Source organism: Camellia sinensis, chromosome 10 (assembly GCF_055761805.1).
Source record: "Camellia sinensis isolate YWXY chromosome 10, ASM5576180v1, whole genome shotgun sequence".
NCBI classification, from domain to species: domain Eukaryota; kingdom Viridiplantae; phylum Streptophyta; class Magnoliopsida; order Ericales; family Theaceae; genus Camellia; species Camellia sinensis.
Genome location: NC_138970.1, coordinates 94,850,862 through 94,865,000, shown reverse-complemented (window position 1 = coordinate 94,865,000; position 14,139 = coordinate 94,850,862). Strand labels below are relative to the sequence as shown.

Genomic DNA, 14,139 nt, shown 5'->3' with positions numbered 1-14,139 from the left:
TCTGATTGTTGGTTTGAGCTTTTGGTCTTCTCTCTTCCTCTTCTTTTTGATTGGTTTTATTTTTGATTCAAAACTCTTGCAATTATAATCTCTTAATGAATATTAGGCCATTATGATGGGCACTCCAAGTTTGATGTCTGCTTTTGTGTGTGTGTGTGTGTTGTGTGTTTCCTGCTCCTCTCTCTTGCTTCCATAGCTACCTTTTAATTATCTTTATGTATACGTATATTTTGTTTTCTTTCTCTCCTCATGATTTGCCAAATTCAGTAATATTAGGTGATGTGTTGAAACTTATAAAAGTTATAGGCTAGTGCACATCCCATGTGCCACTGACCCCGTAAAGTTACTTTTCTGATTCAGTTTCCTTTTGTAATTCTGAGGTCATTCTTATCCATTAGAGCTCAATGTCTGCAAGGAGTCGCTCTGACTGAATTTTCACCTCTTTAACATTGTTTCTCTTTAATAAGGAGATTATAGATTTATACTTGTCGTAAAATTTGGTGCACTTTTCCAACTGAAGTTCTTTCAATGGAGAAATGGAGGTTACAATACAAGAGGCCATATTTTCATGTTAGAAAAACCACTCAAATCCACTATGCATGATAAGGATTACAAAGCTCAGAACTTCTCAACTCCACCCCCAACAATACTGTCTCCGTGCTCCATAAAAGGCCCATCACAGTAAAATAAAGTGTAAAGTAAAAATACAAGATACCTTACAACACAACTATTATATATTTGACACGTTTGACAGAAGCTTGTGTGCTAACTACTTTGTGGTGTTATAGAGCTCCACTAGATATAAGTTCAGCAATAGGTGCAGGCATTTAGTGAGGTTCAACAGCGTTATTGGAGATTAAGTGGATGGGGGGAAGCAGAAATCTTTTGCCTTGTAAAACTGAATACATTTGCAGACACAGAGTTCATTGTATTGCTTGATTAAGTTAATATTGGAAGTTTTTATTTCTGATTTCACAATTCTTATGCTATTGTAAAAAGAACTCTACAATAGGTATCCCATTACAGTATTCTATGACATTGTTTTTACTTGCTGTCTGTGAAGTGTAAATCGCAGGTATGATTTCATTGGTGCAATTTGCTCGATTTAGTTCGTATATGGTTTGGCTAGGCTACTCAATTGCGAGGGCCCCTATGTGTACATACTGCATAGACGGGAGAACTATCTTTCCCTTTCCCTTTTTCTTTCCCTTTCCAAATCCTTTTCTAAATCACTCAACCAAACACAACGTTAATGTAATTAGTTCCTAAATCACCCAAAAAATGTGTTTCCTGAAAACATTGAGGGAAATGCAAAAACATAAGACAATGAGTAGCGAATTCCATAGCCTAAATAGTATATACATAAAAGCCATAATTAAGTATTGGTCCAATCCATGTGGGTGGGCCGATGTGTCAGAAGAGTTGACAGGTGCTCTTCATGTAGACCCAACACTGACTTAATTCTCAAAGAGCACAGAATGCCCTTAATTCAAATCTGCATTTGTACGTTTTCAAAATTTTACCATTGATGAGTCTGTTAGTTGGTAATTTCTTCTTTTCTTGTTTTGTTTCATTTTTTGTTTTTAATTAAAGCAACATCATCTGAGTCTATATTACAAGTTGAGCATGAATCTTACTACTATTGTAAGAGATATGCCAACATCCAGGAACATGTCAGCCCTAATTAATTACGTTTCCACGTTGAAATATGCTTTTTGCCTCACATGAATGCTTTTATTATGGGTCTTAATCTTGGAATAGGTCCGGAACATTCTTTCTTAGCCATTTTTGCAATATTTGGGAGCTATCTTGCAGAGCTTTTGAATATTAATTACTTGAATCCAAACCAGTAAGCTGATTTTTTGAGGTTCTTGTTCTTGCTTTGCTTGTGACATTGGAATCAATCCTATAACGAAGTTTCTTGAAAATTGCTTGAAAATAAATAATTCATGTGCCTATGATAGAGTTTATTTATTTCTTCTTTTTATCTCTGTTGCTTTTCTCTTTTCCAGATGATCTGGATATCATTGAATGAAAGGATAGGATTATTATGGTAGATATTTAAATGCTCTGACATAAAATTTCATTCTTTTCATCTGCAGTATAGTAGTTATCAACGACAAATCCATGTAGAGGATTGGAATAGAAAATGGAAGCAAGTCATACTACACACGTCGGTGGGTTTTCTTTTCTTCAATCACATTTCAATTGTGCTTCGTCAAATTGATTTGCATCCTTTTGTGTCTTTAAACAGCCAGGAACACCATTGGAGCACTGTGAGTGGCTGAACAAGTTATCAATGGAAATTTGGCCAAACTACATTCACCCAAAGCTTTCCACGAGGTTCTCATCTATTGTCGAGGTGGTTGTATTGTTCTTTTTTCAATTGAAATTGATGAATTTTTTCAATGTTCTATATAGATCGAAGGTGCATTTTTAATTCATGCAGAAATCACTTACATATTGAAATAAAGGAATATATTTTCTCATTATAATCATTTGGCCTTTGAGCTGATAAGATAGTTAACTTAGTGCTTTTATGCCATATCTACGAATTCAATAAATGTTCATCTTCAATAGAAATAATTGTGAATAGAACAATATAATTTTATTTATTACCTACAAAATGATTATTTCCGACGATCACTGGTAGTCTAAATTTGAGTTGAATCTAGTTATATCTAAGATCTAACTAGAGACATAAAATTGAAAATCTGTTGACTTTCAGATTTAAATTTATCATCATTCCAATTTTGCTTGTCTCAGGACATTCACTTGAGGGAAGGAGAATTAATCTATCTACATGGATCCGTTTGGTGTAGCTATTAAAACAGATTATAGATTATAGATTTTTTTTTTTGATCGGCATAGATTATAGCTTAATAGATTATAGATTATGACTTTAATCAGAAATTGTTAATCTGTTTGGTGTAGCTGTTGAATTATATATTTAAATTGCTGAGTAATGTTGTTAAATAAGTTGTGAAGTAGTTTTTTCAATTAATTTTAATCTTTTGTTATTCACTATTTGTCTACATTTCTCATAAAAAATAATAGGGTAAATTACACTTACACCCCTGAGGTTTGAGTTTAATACATATTATCCCCTGATGTTTGAAAAATTACACTAACCTCCCTGTCATTGTAATTATTTAGACAGAATGAAGACATTGAACTCATGCACTCTCTCTTTTTTTGCTCTACTTTACTTTCTCTTTTTTTTTCCCATTTCCTTTACTTTTTTTTTTTAAATTGAATTTCCTCTGTTTTTCTATTAGGAGTTTTTACTTTTTATATAAGCAGGGGGTTTGTGAAATGAGACTATTAACTACAGGGGTGAGAATGTAATTTTAAAAACGTCAGGGGATGGGTAATAATTGGACCAAACTTCAAGGGGTGTCAATGTAATTTACTCAAAATAATAATAATAATAATAATAATAATAATAATAATAATCTATAGTCTATTTGGGTCTTTTTGTATTTTAAAAAAAATAATAAAAAAAAAATCCAAGAATATAACTGTAAATTAACATGTTCACAGCAGAAGCTGATAAGCAGAAGTAAAGAACGAGTAGCTTTTCATAATCAGCTTTTTTGAGTTAAAATAAGCTGTTAGAATTAAAAGTTGTTTGAAATAAATTTAATCAAACAATCCAAAATAACTTTTCTAAACTTAGAAGTTATAAATTGGTTCAAAAAAATCTAAACAAACACCCTCATTATTTGCTCTAGCTTATCCTTTTTAGAAGCATATCTAGCCAATCTCTTGGGGGTAATGACTTATTCATCAAATCACTTTTTAGTTCCAGAATAACCCTAGCTAGTTACAAACCCCTTGGTATTTGTCAGTCTATTTTCATTTTGTGCTATGTCTGTTCCAGAATAACCCTAGCTAGTTACAAACCCCTTGGTATTTGTCAGTTTATTTTCATTTTGTGCTATGTCTGTCCCACTGTGTTATTCAACATACGGGATAATAATATCATTTTAAGATCCAATTACGAAACACCTGAATGGATATTTAACTAACATAATTGTTTTTTTTTTTTTATAGCATTAATATCTTTTCTTGTAAAATTATCATTGAGGACACTAAGGCCTCGTTTGGAAACAGACTAATTTAGTAATTTTTTGACTATTTAGCTAAAATATGAGCTAAAAAAAACTAGTATGTTTGGGATATTTTTTAGCTTTTTACGAAAAGATGTACAAAAAGTAGAAAGAAAAGAGAATCTTTAACTTTTTGGTATGGGTTGTTAGCTTTTTGGTTAATTTAGTAATTTTTTGACTTTTTGACTAAAAATGAGGGTTCCCAAACGAGGCCTAAATGCAAGTCTATATTCTTTTTTCATTGTCATCTTCAATGTTCTATAAGAAGTTTATGAGTGTGATATATACTTGATTTTTTTCCCCATGCAGCAGTGAGAAATTATCCCTTTGTTCATTGTTTAATTTATATTGGATAAAAAAATATATGAATGTAGAATTACAACTATATTTATTTTCTTTTTCAATCTTACCCTCTATCAATATTTCTTCACAATCTTTATTTTATCAAAATTTCTTCATAAATGTGGTTTTGAAAAAAAATTATAAATAAATAAATAAAAGAAAAATAAAAAGGCCATGTTTGGTTTGCTTTTTAATTATTTTTTAAAATATATATATATATATATAAACTATTTTGATAAAATAAATATCAAAAAAATATTTTTAAATTTTTAAAAATTATTTTAAGCCTTCTAAAATATAAATTTATATAAAAGTAATAAGTGTTTTAATTTTTAGTCAAGGATAAAAGAGTTTTTTTATTTTATTTTTCAGCTCAAGATATATTAATCTCACTCATATCTCATTACTAATAATCTTATAAATTTTTCGAATTAATTATCCGTTGCTTTAATAATTTTAAAACAAAATTTCAAAACAAATATAAGATTATTGAGCTTACAGATTAATAATATCAATCTCATATTCTAATTCTATCAATCAAACACGCTCAAAAAGTAGGTCCACATTCAATCACGGACAAAACCCAAAGGATGATTTAGTGAACTAATTATGTGTAGCAATGCGCATAAAACAAATAGAGTGAGAATAAAATTATGCTAAATTTATAACCACTTAATGCAATCATTAATTGGATATTTATTCTAATAATTAATTCATATTAAATGTCAATATTACACATGTTATAAAAGAATTTGGGGCATTTACAAAAAAAAAAACGAAGATGACCATTTTGTTTCAGTTTTCAATTTATATTTATAAAAATTTTAAAAATTGTCATAAAAACATGTTTGATAATTTTTTTGGTTTATAAATAGTTGTCTCAGTCTATAAATTTAAGGAAAAAAGGTAAACTCAAAAAATGAGTTTACGTTGATTTTTAAACAGAAATTTAAAAATTTGACTAACAAACTTTTTTTTTCAATTAATTTTTTTTTCAGATGAATTTTTTTAAATATTTTTTTTTCAATTAATTTTGTTTTTCAAATAAATTTTTTTTTCAATTATTTTTTTTCCCAATTAATTTTTCAATTATAATGTGTATGATCCCATTGTCATAAATAATAAAAAAGATAAATATAAATATTTTAGGCCTAAACAAACATATTTTTTAATTTATATTTTTAAATTTTTTTAAACATTTTGTTCAAATCAAGCACGTTTGGAATTTATATTTTTCTAAAAATAAACAAAAACCAGTTTATAAAATTTTTGTAAACATAAAAAAAAACGTAAACGTTACCAAGCACTAAGAGTTTTACCCTTATAACAAAATAAATCTTAAATTTTTAATTTTATTAATTTAAACATAAATGTTTTTACAAACGATACTACATATTCTAACCCTAGTAAAAGTAAGTGTTTAAACATTATTTGATTTTCAAATCTCATTACTTTTTTTTTTTTTGGACAATCAATCATGTTTGGCCACTTGCATTTTCAGTAAGATTTTTAATAAAAGTGTTTGTATTCATAGAATTATTTAATTTTTATTTATTTTCAATCTAAACCATTGATATATTTATGTTAAATAAAACTGATTAAAAATATTTTAATTGTTAAACTTAACAAAAAATAGTATTTTAGACATTTTATATACACTTACTTTGAATTTAATGATTATAATATCTTTTCCCTTTGATTTTACTTAACAAAAGTATGATAATGGTTTAAATTGAAAATAAATCAAAATATAAAGATTTAAATTAATAAAATTAAAAATTTATAATTTATTTTGTTATAAGTATCAAACTCTAAATTTTTTTGTAATTTCTTCAAAGAACTTTATTTTTTTAAATCGACAAAATGGGAAATTTATCTATACTTCTATACTATATATAAAGTAAAGGTTGGGATTGTCCTGAAGCATTTTCTCCTCTTTATATCAAGTGGAATTCTCATTTCTCTATTTTTTTTTTTTAAAAAAAAATTTAAAGAGAAAAGAGAAGAGAGTGAAACTTGAAACTAAAACCTTACGTTACCACTTATTAACACAATATGTAATGAATTTTTTTATTTTATTTTTATTTATTTAAATTGTACACACGCATATTAGTTGATAATGATGAAAACGTTACATCAACAAATAAAAAGAAAAAAGAAAAACACAAAAAACAGTGTAAAGGTGTGGCTTGACTTTTCATATTTCTTTCGGATACGACTAACCTCACAGTTCGGACTCCCTAGAATCTAATTTCACAAGTGCAATGTGAAATACATAAACACTAATGAGTCCAAATCCGGCAAATCCTTTGAAAAATTAATTTTGAATCAAAATGCCAAAAATGGACTACATTACCAGATACAGAGTCGCCACCTAAATATTTTTTGAAAAATTTAAGAAACCCGGGACTCGTGTCAAAGGCCACTTATCTATCATCACCAAGAGTGTCTCCGCTCAGGAACTTAGGTACGAAAGGGGAATGTCATGAATTGAGCACCCTACTCGCTCGATCAAAGATCGGCCTCTACTAATCATGATGTGATTCTTATTTACAATATGTACTCTTGTTTTGATTATTAGGCTAACCTTACTATGTGTTGCACATAAGTATAGACTAATTTACAAAAGTTGGAACACTTTGATTTTAAGCTTGTTTGAGAATGTTTTGAATATGTGTCACTCAAAAAAGTGAACTCATATGTGCTTTGATCAAATTATTTCAATTTAAGCAATTAGCCTCCATCTACGGGCATTCAAACAGTTTATCATTTTAAGCAATTAGCCTCATGGTAGTCATGTTTGACATAACAACAATCACACGCATGCAATATGCTAAAACAATAAAAACTTACCCCAATTCTCGAGGTGAGCTAAAAGAGAAACTAGTTAGAAAATGCATGATCCTACCTAATGAAAAAGGCCTAATGTCAACACATGGACAAATGCAATTAATAGGCTCGCTCACTAATTATGGCGTATGAATCAATTTGATAGTATGTGGTTTAAACATGTATTCAACGAAGTAATAAATGACAATGCTTGTTAGAATGATGAACCGAGCCTCGATTCATGCAAGACAAATGGATATGCAAACATGGGAAATGCTAAAAGAGACACGATGATGTTCTACACTATCCATCATAAGCGGGTAAATAAAAGGGAGAAAGACGTGGGGTTAAAAGACATACACATTATTACAAGTTTGTCCTCACGCAGAAGGGTCCGAATGAATGAATTAGTTAAGCTACTTCACTAATTATTACAACACCGAATTTAATTAACTATTCTAGGTAATTAAATAACTATAGCACAAAATTAATTACTCTAACTAATTAATACAAATTGACTATTTAAACTAACTTAATACAAATTAACTAATGAAGCTAACTACATTAAGGAATTACTTAACTAAGTAATTAATTACAAATTGTACAACACTACTATTAGAAAAGAAAACAAATTTAACGGGTCCCGAGGAACAAGGGAATGGCTTATGCATGCACATGAATTTCTCCTCCTTCCCCTCCTCTCCCCTCGAGAATGCCTCTGCACTATTTTTGCACCTCAATCTCTGCTCTGCTCTGTAAAGGAAGCGGCATTGCCTGGCTGAAAGAAGTGGCTGGCAGGCCAGAAGTGGTGGCCGGCGGCCCACTAATAGTGGCCTGCCGTTCATAAAAGGTGGTATGCCGGCCACTAATGTTGAATTTCTCCTACTGCAACAAGCAAGTAAAAGAGCAGAAACAGAGCATTCTCAGGGGATGTTTGTCCACCCTGCCTTCCCTTATCATCAAATAGCTCAAATGAAGGGTAGGCTTGATTCGCAAGCCATCAATCGATGCAACTTCATTGCATGGGGTTGTGGCATTGTGGTAAGGCCTTGGGGTTTAAGCCCCAAGGTCACAAGTTCAATTCCCCCCTTGGGCCAATCTCCTGGGCGAAGCACTGTTGGTTAGGAGGTTGGACCTGACTTAATCGAAGCTTGCCTTGGGAGGTCGGGACAAGCTTCTAGGTTATAGTCTCTTACTTGGAACGGACAACAGGACACCCTGGTGATCTCCTCATGGGGCGCTGCCTTGGACCTGCCGGAGGGTGGGAGGATTTCCCTGTAACAAAAAAAAAAAAAAACTTCATTGCATGATGGCCTATGAACCAAGGGATACAATTTCAATAAATGAATGATTAAAGACTCAAGAACCCCCTCCCTATCATGATACTAATCAAGGGAAGCGGTTGACATCGACTCTTGAACCATTTTCATCACTAACAAGTATGAAACGACTCAAGACTCGATGGGTTCAATTAACGTCCGATTGAACCCAAACCATTTGGTTATCTTGCTTCATTTTAAACCATTGATTACCTCTTTTAAATAACCTTCCATTCATTAGTCAATTGAGTCCAATAATGAGCTTTAAGTCTACTAATGGAGAAAAGCATCAAACAAAGGGTTGTTTTTGGGTATGAGAGAGATGTCATGCCGTTGGTAATAAACCTCCGAAGAGATTAAACCATTAAGCACAATGATCTCTATCTTCAAGCTTAAACAAACAATTGATTTGAAATAACTTTCAAGGCAATCAAGAGCCAAAAAATGAGAGAAGTGCAGGTGATTAAAGATGATCACAAGTATGGAAAGCACAAAATAAATGTTGTCAACTCAAATAGGTTGGTGTCTAAGGCCTAAAACACCAAACCTATGAGAACTATTACATTACAAGCATGCTAAACAAAGCACAAATGCAAGGATCAACCAAAAACAGTTCTAAAACAGTCCTAAACAGTGCTAAAATTAAGACAAAAAAAAGCTAAGACAACAAGCTAAAGTATTGAGGGATTAAAACTAGCACACAAACATAAGGAGGAGAGGCTAACCCCTCCATTTTTGGGACTTCAAAGCATGATTTTTAGTCTCTGAAAAACTCTAAAATTCAGTGGTAAAAAGCTCAAAATAAGTTGAACAAAAGATAGGAAACACAAGGGTACTGGCCTAGGAACCAAGGTTCAAAGAAGGGTAGTTAACCCCTCTACCTTTAATGGCCTTAAACCACAAGCTTCAGCCCATAAAAACAATTGAAAAATAATGCAAAAAACAACAAAAAAAGATGGAAAAGAAAGGATACAAGCAAGCTAGGGTATATACCTTTGAAGAGGAATGACCCTTTAAAGTTATAAACCACCAATCTAACACCCTCAAGAGCTAAGATGCAAGCTCAAACACCTCAACCAAGAACCCTCTAGGTTTTGTTTGGAGAGTATAGGTCAAGAGTGTATAAGTTGCAAAGGAGAGAGAGAGTGCACAAAATTTTTTGCTCCACAAAATTTTTTTAACCTCTAAAACATAAGAGAGGGTCATCTATATATAGAAATATATGAGAGACCACTGGAAATATCCATACAAACACAGCTAGAATAGTGCATGCACTTGTGGAGACAGCTGGCCAAAAATATTTAACTTTTGCATTAGTGGCAGTCAGGCCACTAACAGTGGGTGGCAGGCCCCTGGATAATCCGGCTTGAAAAGTTGTTGTTTTGGTCCAAAAACAAGGCACAAGGTTTGTATGTTTCTGAGGCTTAAAGTTGAGGTTTCCCGCTGAGGAATTCGAGCATTCGACAAGCATATGCGTTCATCATTGGGTGACCAATCGGTGACGCCCAACTCTTGAGGACTATCAAAAATAGGGTGTCTACAAAAGGTATTCCTTAAAATGGGATACCAATGCAAGATTGATTTTTATAAAATTTTATCCTGTAAAAAAATTATAATCAATCTTTGTTTGGTTTAGAATTTTTAAAAACAGTTTTCTAAGTTTTCAATTCGTATTTTTATATTTTTAGTGTATTTTTTAAAATATTTTAATCATTTTTTTAGATCCACGTAATTTTGATATACTTAAAAAGTATAAACTTGTACAAAAATATATTAAAATATTTTTTGAATACAATAAAATATGAGAATACACTTAATATTTATATTTTTTTGTACTTGGTGATTTTTTTAAAAAAAATTTATAAATATTATACTTTTTAACTATATCCAGATTAAGTGTATCTAAAAAATAAAAAAATTGCATAAAGATATATAAAAAATTACTAAAAACAAAAACCAAAATAAAAAATAAAAAAAAACTCAATTTTTAGAAAATAGTATAAACCAAACAAGCTGATATATCATGTAATGACTTGGATTCTAATACGTATCGGATTGGTGCAAATTGGTGTTCATCACCTTAAAACTTGTATGTTTGTCGGACTCTTGGTTATAGCGATCTGGGCTTAGACCCGACTCATTTATTGCTTTTGAATCCGGGAAACCATATATGTGGCAGTTGTTTTTTTTTCCCTCTCTCATTATGTTCTGTTTTGGCTTCAAGGGTCAACACCATCCTTATTGGTGTAGACACTGCCTCCTTTTCCTTGCCTTGTTTTGCTCCAAGGGTCGACACCAACTTTAGAGGTGTCAACACCATTTTGCTGTCGGTTCCTAAATTGCTGTTGAAATTTAGGGTCGACACTAACCTCTAGTGGTGTCGACACTTTCCTTTTCTTGTTGACCTTAAGGGTCGACACCAATCTGGGAAGGGACGACCCTTGTCTATTGCAAAATCTGGAATTAGTTGCTGAAATTTAGTGTTGACACCTTTGGTCCAAGGGTCGACACCTTGTTTGCTACCATCATTGTTTTTTTGCCAATTCTTCCTGAAGGGTCGACACTACCGACACAAGGGTCGACTCCTGTGAGTCTTTTTCTAGATTTTAGTTTGGTTTTGGGCCCTACTTATTGGGGATTTGACTTGTTCTTTTGGGTTAACTTTGGGACTTTATTTCACTTTAACCTAGCACTATAAATAGGGTCCTCACTTATAATTTTCTTTACTTTATTTTCTCTTTCCTCTCTCTAAACCGTGAATCACTCTTCTCTCTCTCTAAACTCACCTTTTCGCTCAAAGATCTTCAAATCTACTCACTTAGTAGCATCTCCTCACCTTGCTCCTTTGAGATTAAGTGTAGAGCTTATCGAGGGTTTCGTTTTGATCAAAGCAAATTGTTGTTTCGTCATTGTCAACTTTTGAGCTTTTCTTCTTTCTTCCTCTTCTAAGTTTGAGGTAGGGAGTTCTCTTAGCCTTAAATACTTATGATTCAAAGTGATTTTGGTGACATTTTGGGATTTTGAGTTGACTATGGGTTAGAAAACATTAATGGCTAGTTGTTTAAGTACAAAAGTGGTTTTCACTCAAATTTTCAAAGGGTGTTGAATGTTTAAGCATATTGATAAATAATAATTGATGATTTGAGGATTTAACTAAGAAAAGAGGAAAACTCCCAATTTTCTTTAAAACCATAGGTTTGAATGTTAAGTAAAAATGGGATTTTAAGACTAATTAATAGTTTTATGTTAAAATTTACATTAATATGGTATTGGAATACATGGAGATTATGAAATGGGTAAATCCTAATAATTTGATGAAATTAGTGTGGGGATAGAAGTTGTGGATTAAATCATTTTGGAACCTTAGCTTGGGAGTTTAATGGGAATGAGATAACTTACCTAAGTAATGTTTAAAAGTGGAATTGGAGTTGTTTTGAGTTGATATTCACATGATGCTAGAATGATGGAGAATTTCGGATTGATGTTGCTATATTGGATGATTATGGAAATTCTTGAGGTTGCCTTGCTTATGTTTCATGTTAATTATTCTTGTAATAATGATTTGAACCGTAGGCAAACTATGATATTAGCAAACCAATTGCATTGCATTGTATCTTCATGGCCTTGGGACCAGTAGAGTTAATTAAAAATGGGTTATTTTGAAATGTGTTGTGTGTTGAAGTGCCCAATTGTCCTTTCGTGCTTGTAGGCCGGAAAATGTGGAGATGTTATCGGTATGTTGGTAAAGGTGCCCAATTACCCTTCCGTGCTTGTAGGCCGGTAAATGTGGGGGAAAAGTTACAATGATTGATGGGTGACCAATTGTCCCTCCGTGCTTGGTGGCCAGTGAATGTGGAGGCTTTCTAAAAGTAAGAGGTGCCCACTTGTCTTACTGTGCTTGGTGGCCAGTAAATATGGGGAGTGTTTGTGACATGTATAGTGGAGTTTGTTACAAAATGAAGGTTCATGGTTAAATCAATGGTTAACAAATTGGGTCAAACTTGGAATACGAATTTAGCATTTTACAAATTGGTTTTTCTAATAAAGTTAAGTTGTATGCATGGCATGACATTGCATAAACATAATCACTTTGAGCATACTTTATTTGTTGTTAAGTTTATTTCCTACTGAGCATCAAAGCTCACTCCCTTTTTATATGCTGGATATCCTAAAAATCCAGGTGTTGAAGGTGTACCATGATAGTGTCGAAAAGTGAATGGAATTCAATATGGAGTACCGAAGCTTCTTTGTTTTTGTTCTCCTATAGCAATTGAGCTTGTTTGTTGAGTTAGGAATTTTATTTATTGAATCAAGGCTCTTAGTCTTGAAAGGTGTAAGCCCTTGTGGCAATTTAGATGGATATTTTTTATATTACCGTGTATTGTAATTTTATTAGTTTGAGCTTGACAAGAAATTTATGAGAACGTGATAGATTTCAGTTATTGAATTGTATAACTTTGCTTATTGGTCATATATTGGGTTGGTAGCATATCGTGGTATAAATATCGGGGCGTTACAACTTGGTATCAAAGCGAGCCAAGTTTGAATACTTTGGGCTCGTGGGAAGTGACATTTCTCACAATGGGTTACAAGGTAGATATGGGACGTTTAAGTGTTGCTCTGATTGGTGTGTGCCAACGTGACTATGTGAGTATGGGATTAAACTCTTAAGATGAAGTTTGTGCTCATGAATTTCTTAGAAGTCTTGTTAGGAGGCACCTGATCAATGCCATTCTAACTTGAATTCTTTGAACATTGGTGGGGCAAATTGACATTTTTGGAGGATATTTCGTATGTGTTTTATGTGACTATGTGTTTATGTGGTATGCTATTGTGAAAATTTCTATGTGCATAGACAGGTGTAGACAGAGTGTTGAGTTTTGTTTGGGTTGAATTGTGAGCTAAGTTTATTTTTATTCTTATTTAGGATGTCTAGACGTAATGGTGGAAGGCGTGGCAGACCTCGTCGTGGTGGTCGGGGTGCCTCTTCTCGAGGAGAGAGGGGTAGGCCAAGCTAGTATGGCCGAACAAGAGGTGCAGGGTGTTATGGATTTGTTGGCTAGGGAGTTGGCAAGTGTACTTTAGGAATCTATGAATATTTTGAGGACCAAAGAAACGGCACGAGCCGCCGTAAGAGAGACGAGATCCTCTTCCATGGCTAAGGAGTTCTTTAAATCTAACCCTATGGAGTTTTATGGCGGTGCTAATCCACTTCTAGCGGATAGGTGGCTTGAACAAATAGTGAAGACGTTTGAAGTGTTTAACATAGTGGATGATGAACTTCAGGTTACGTTGAGGGCTTTTCAATTGAAAGGGGATACTGGTCAATGGTGGAGATATGCCAAAGACCATATAGTGCACACATGGGAGGCCTTCACTCATGCCTACCAAAAGAAGTACCTTCCATCCACAGCTAGAGAGCGTTTAAGAAGACAGCTTGAAGAGCTCGAATAACACGACACAACAATAGCAGAGTTTGAGGCAGATTTTACTAGCTTATCTAGGTTTGCACCAGAGTTAGTGGCTCCGAGGAGCGC

At 32.7% G+C, this 14,139-nt stretch overlaps 1 protein-coding gene across 1 annotated transcript in view; it reads left to right on the top strand.

Annotated features, from left to right (window-relative positions):
* Window positions 1-3,075, top strand: part of LOC114278498 (uncharacterized) — a 43,735-nt gene extending 40,660 nt beyond the window's left edge. Inside the window, exons 2-4 of the mRNA XM_082891881.1 lie at window positions 2,103-2,177; window positions 2,255-2,362; window positions 2,767-3,075. Of these exons, the coding sequence (XP_082748007.1) occupies window positions 2,103-2,177; window positions 2,255-2,362; window positions 2,767-2,829 (246 nt within the window). The 3' untranslated portion in view covers window positions 2,830-3,075. The remainder of the gene's footprint in view (window positions 1-2,102; window positions 2,178-2,254; window positions 2,363-2,766) is intronic.
* Window positions 3,076-14,139: the final 11,064 nt, after the last annotated feature.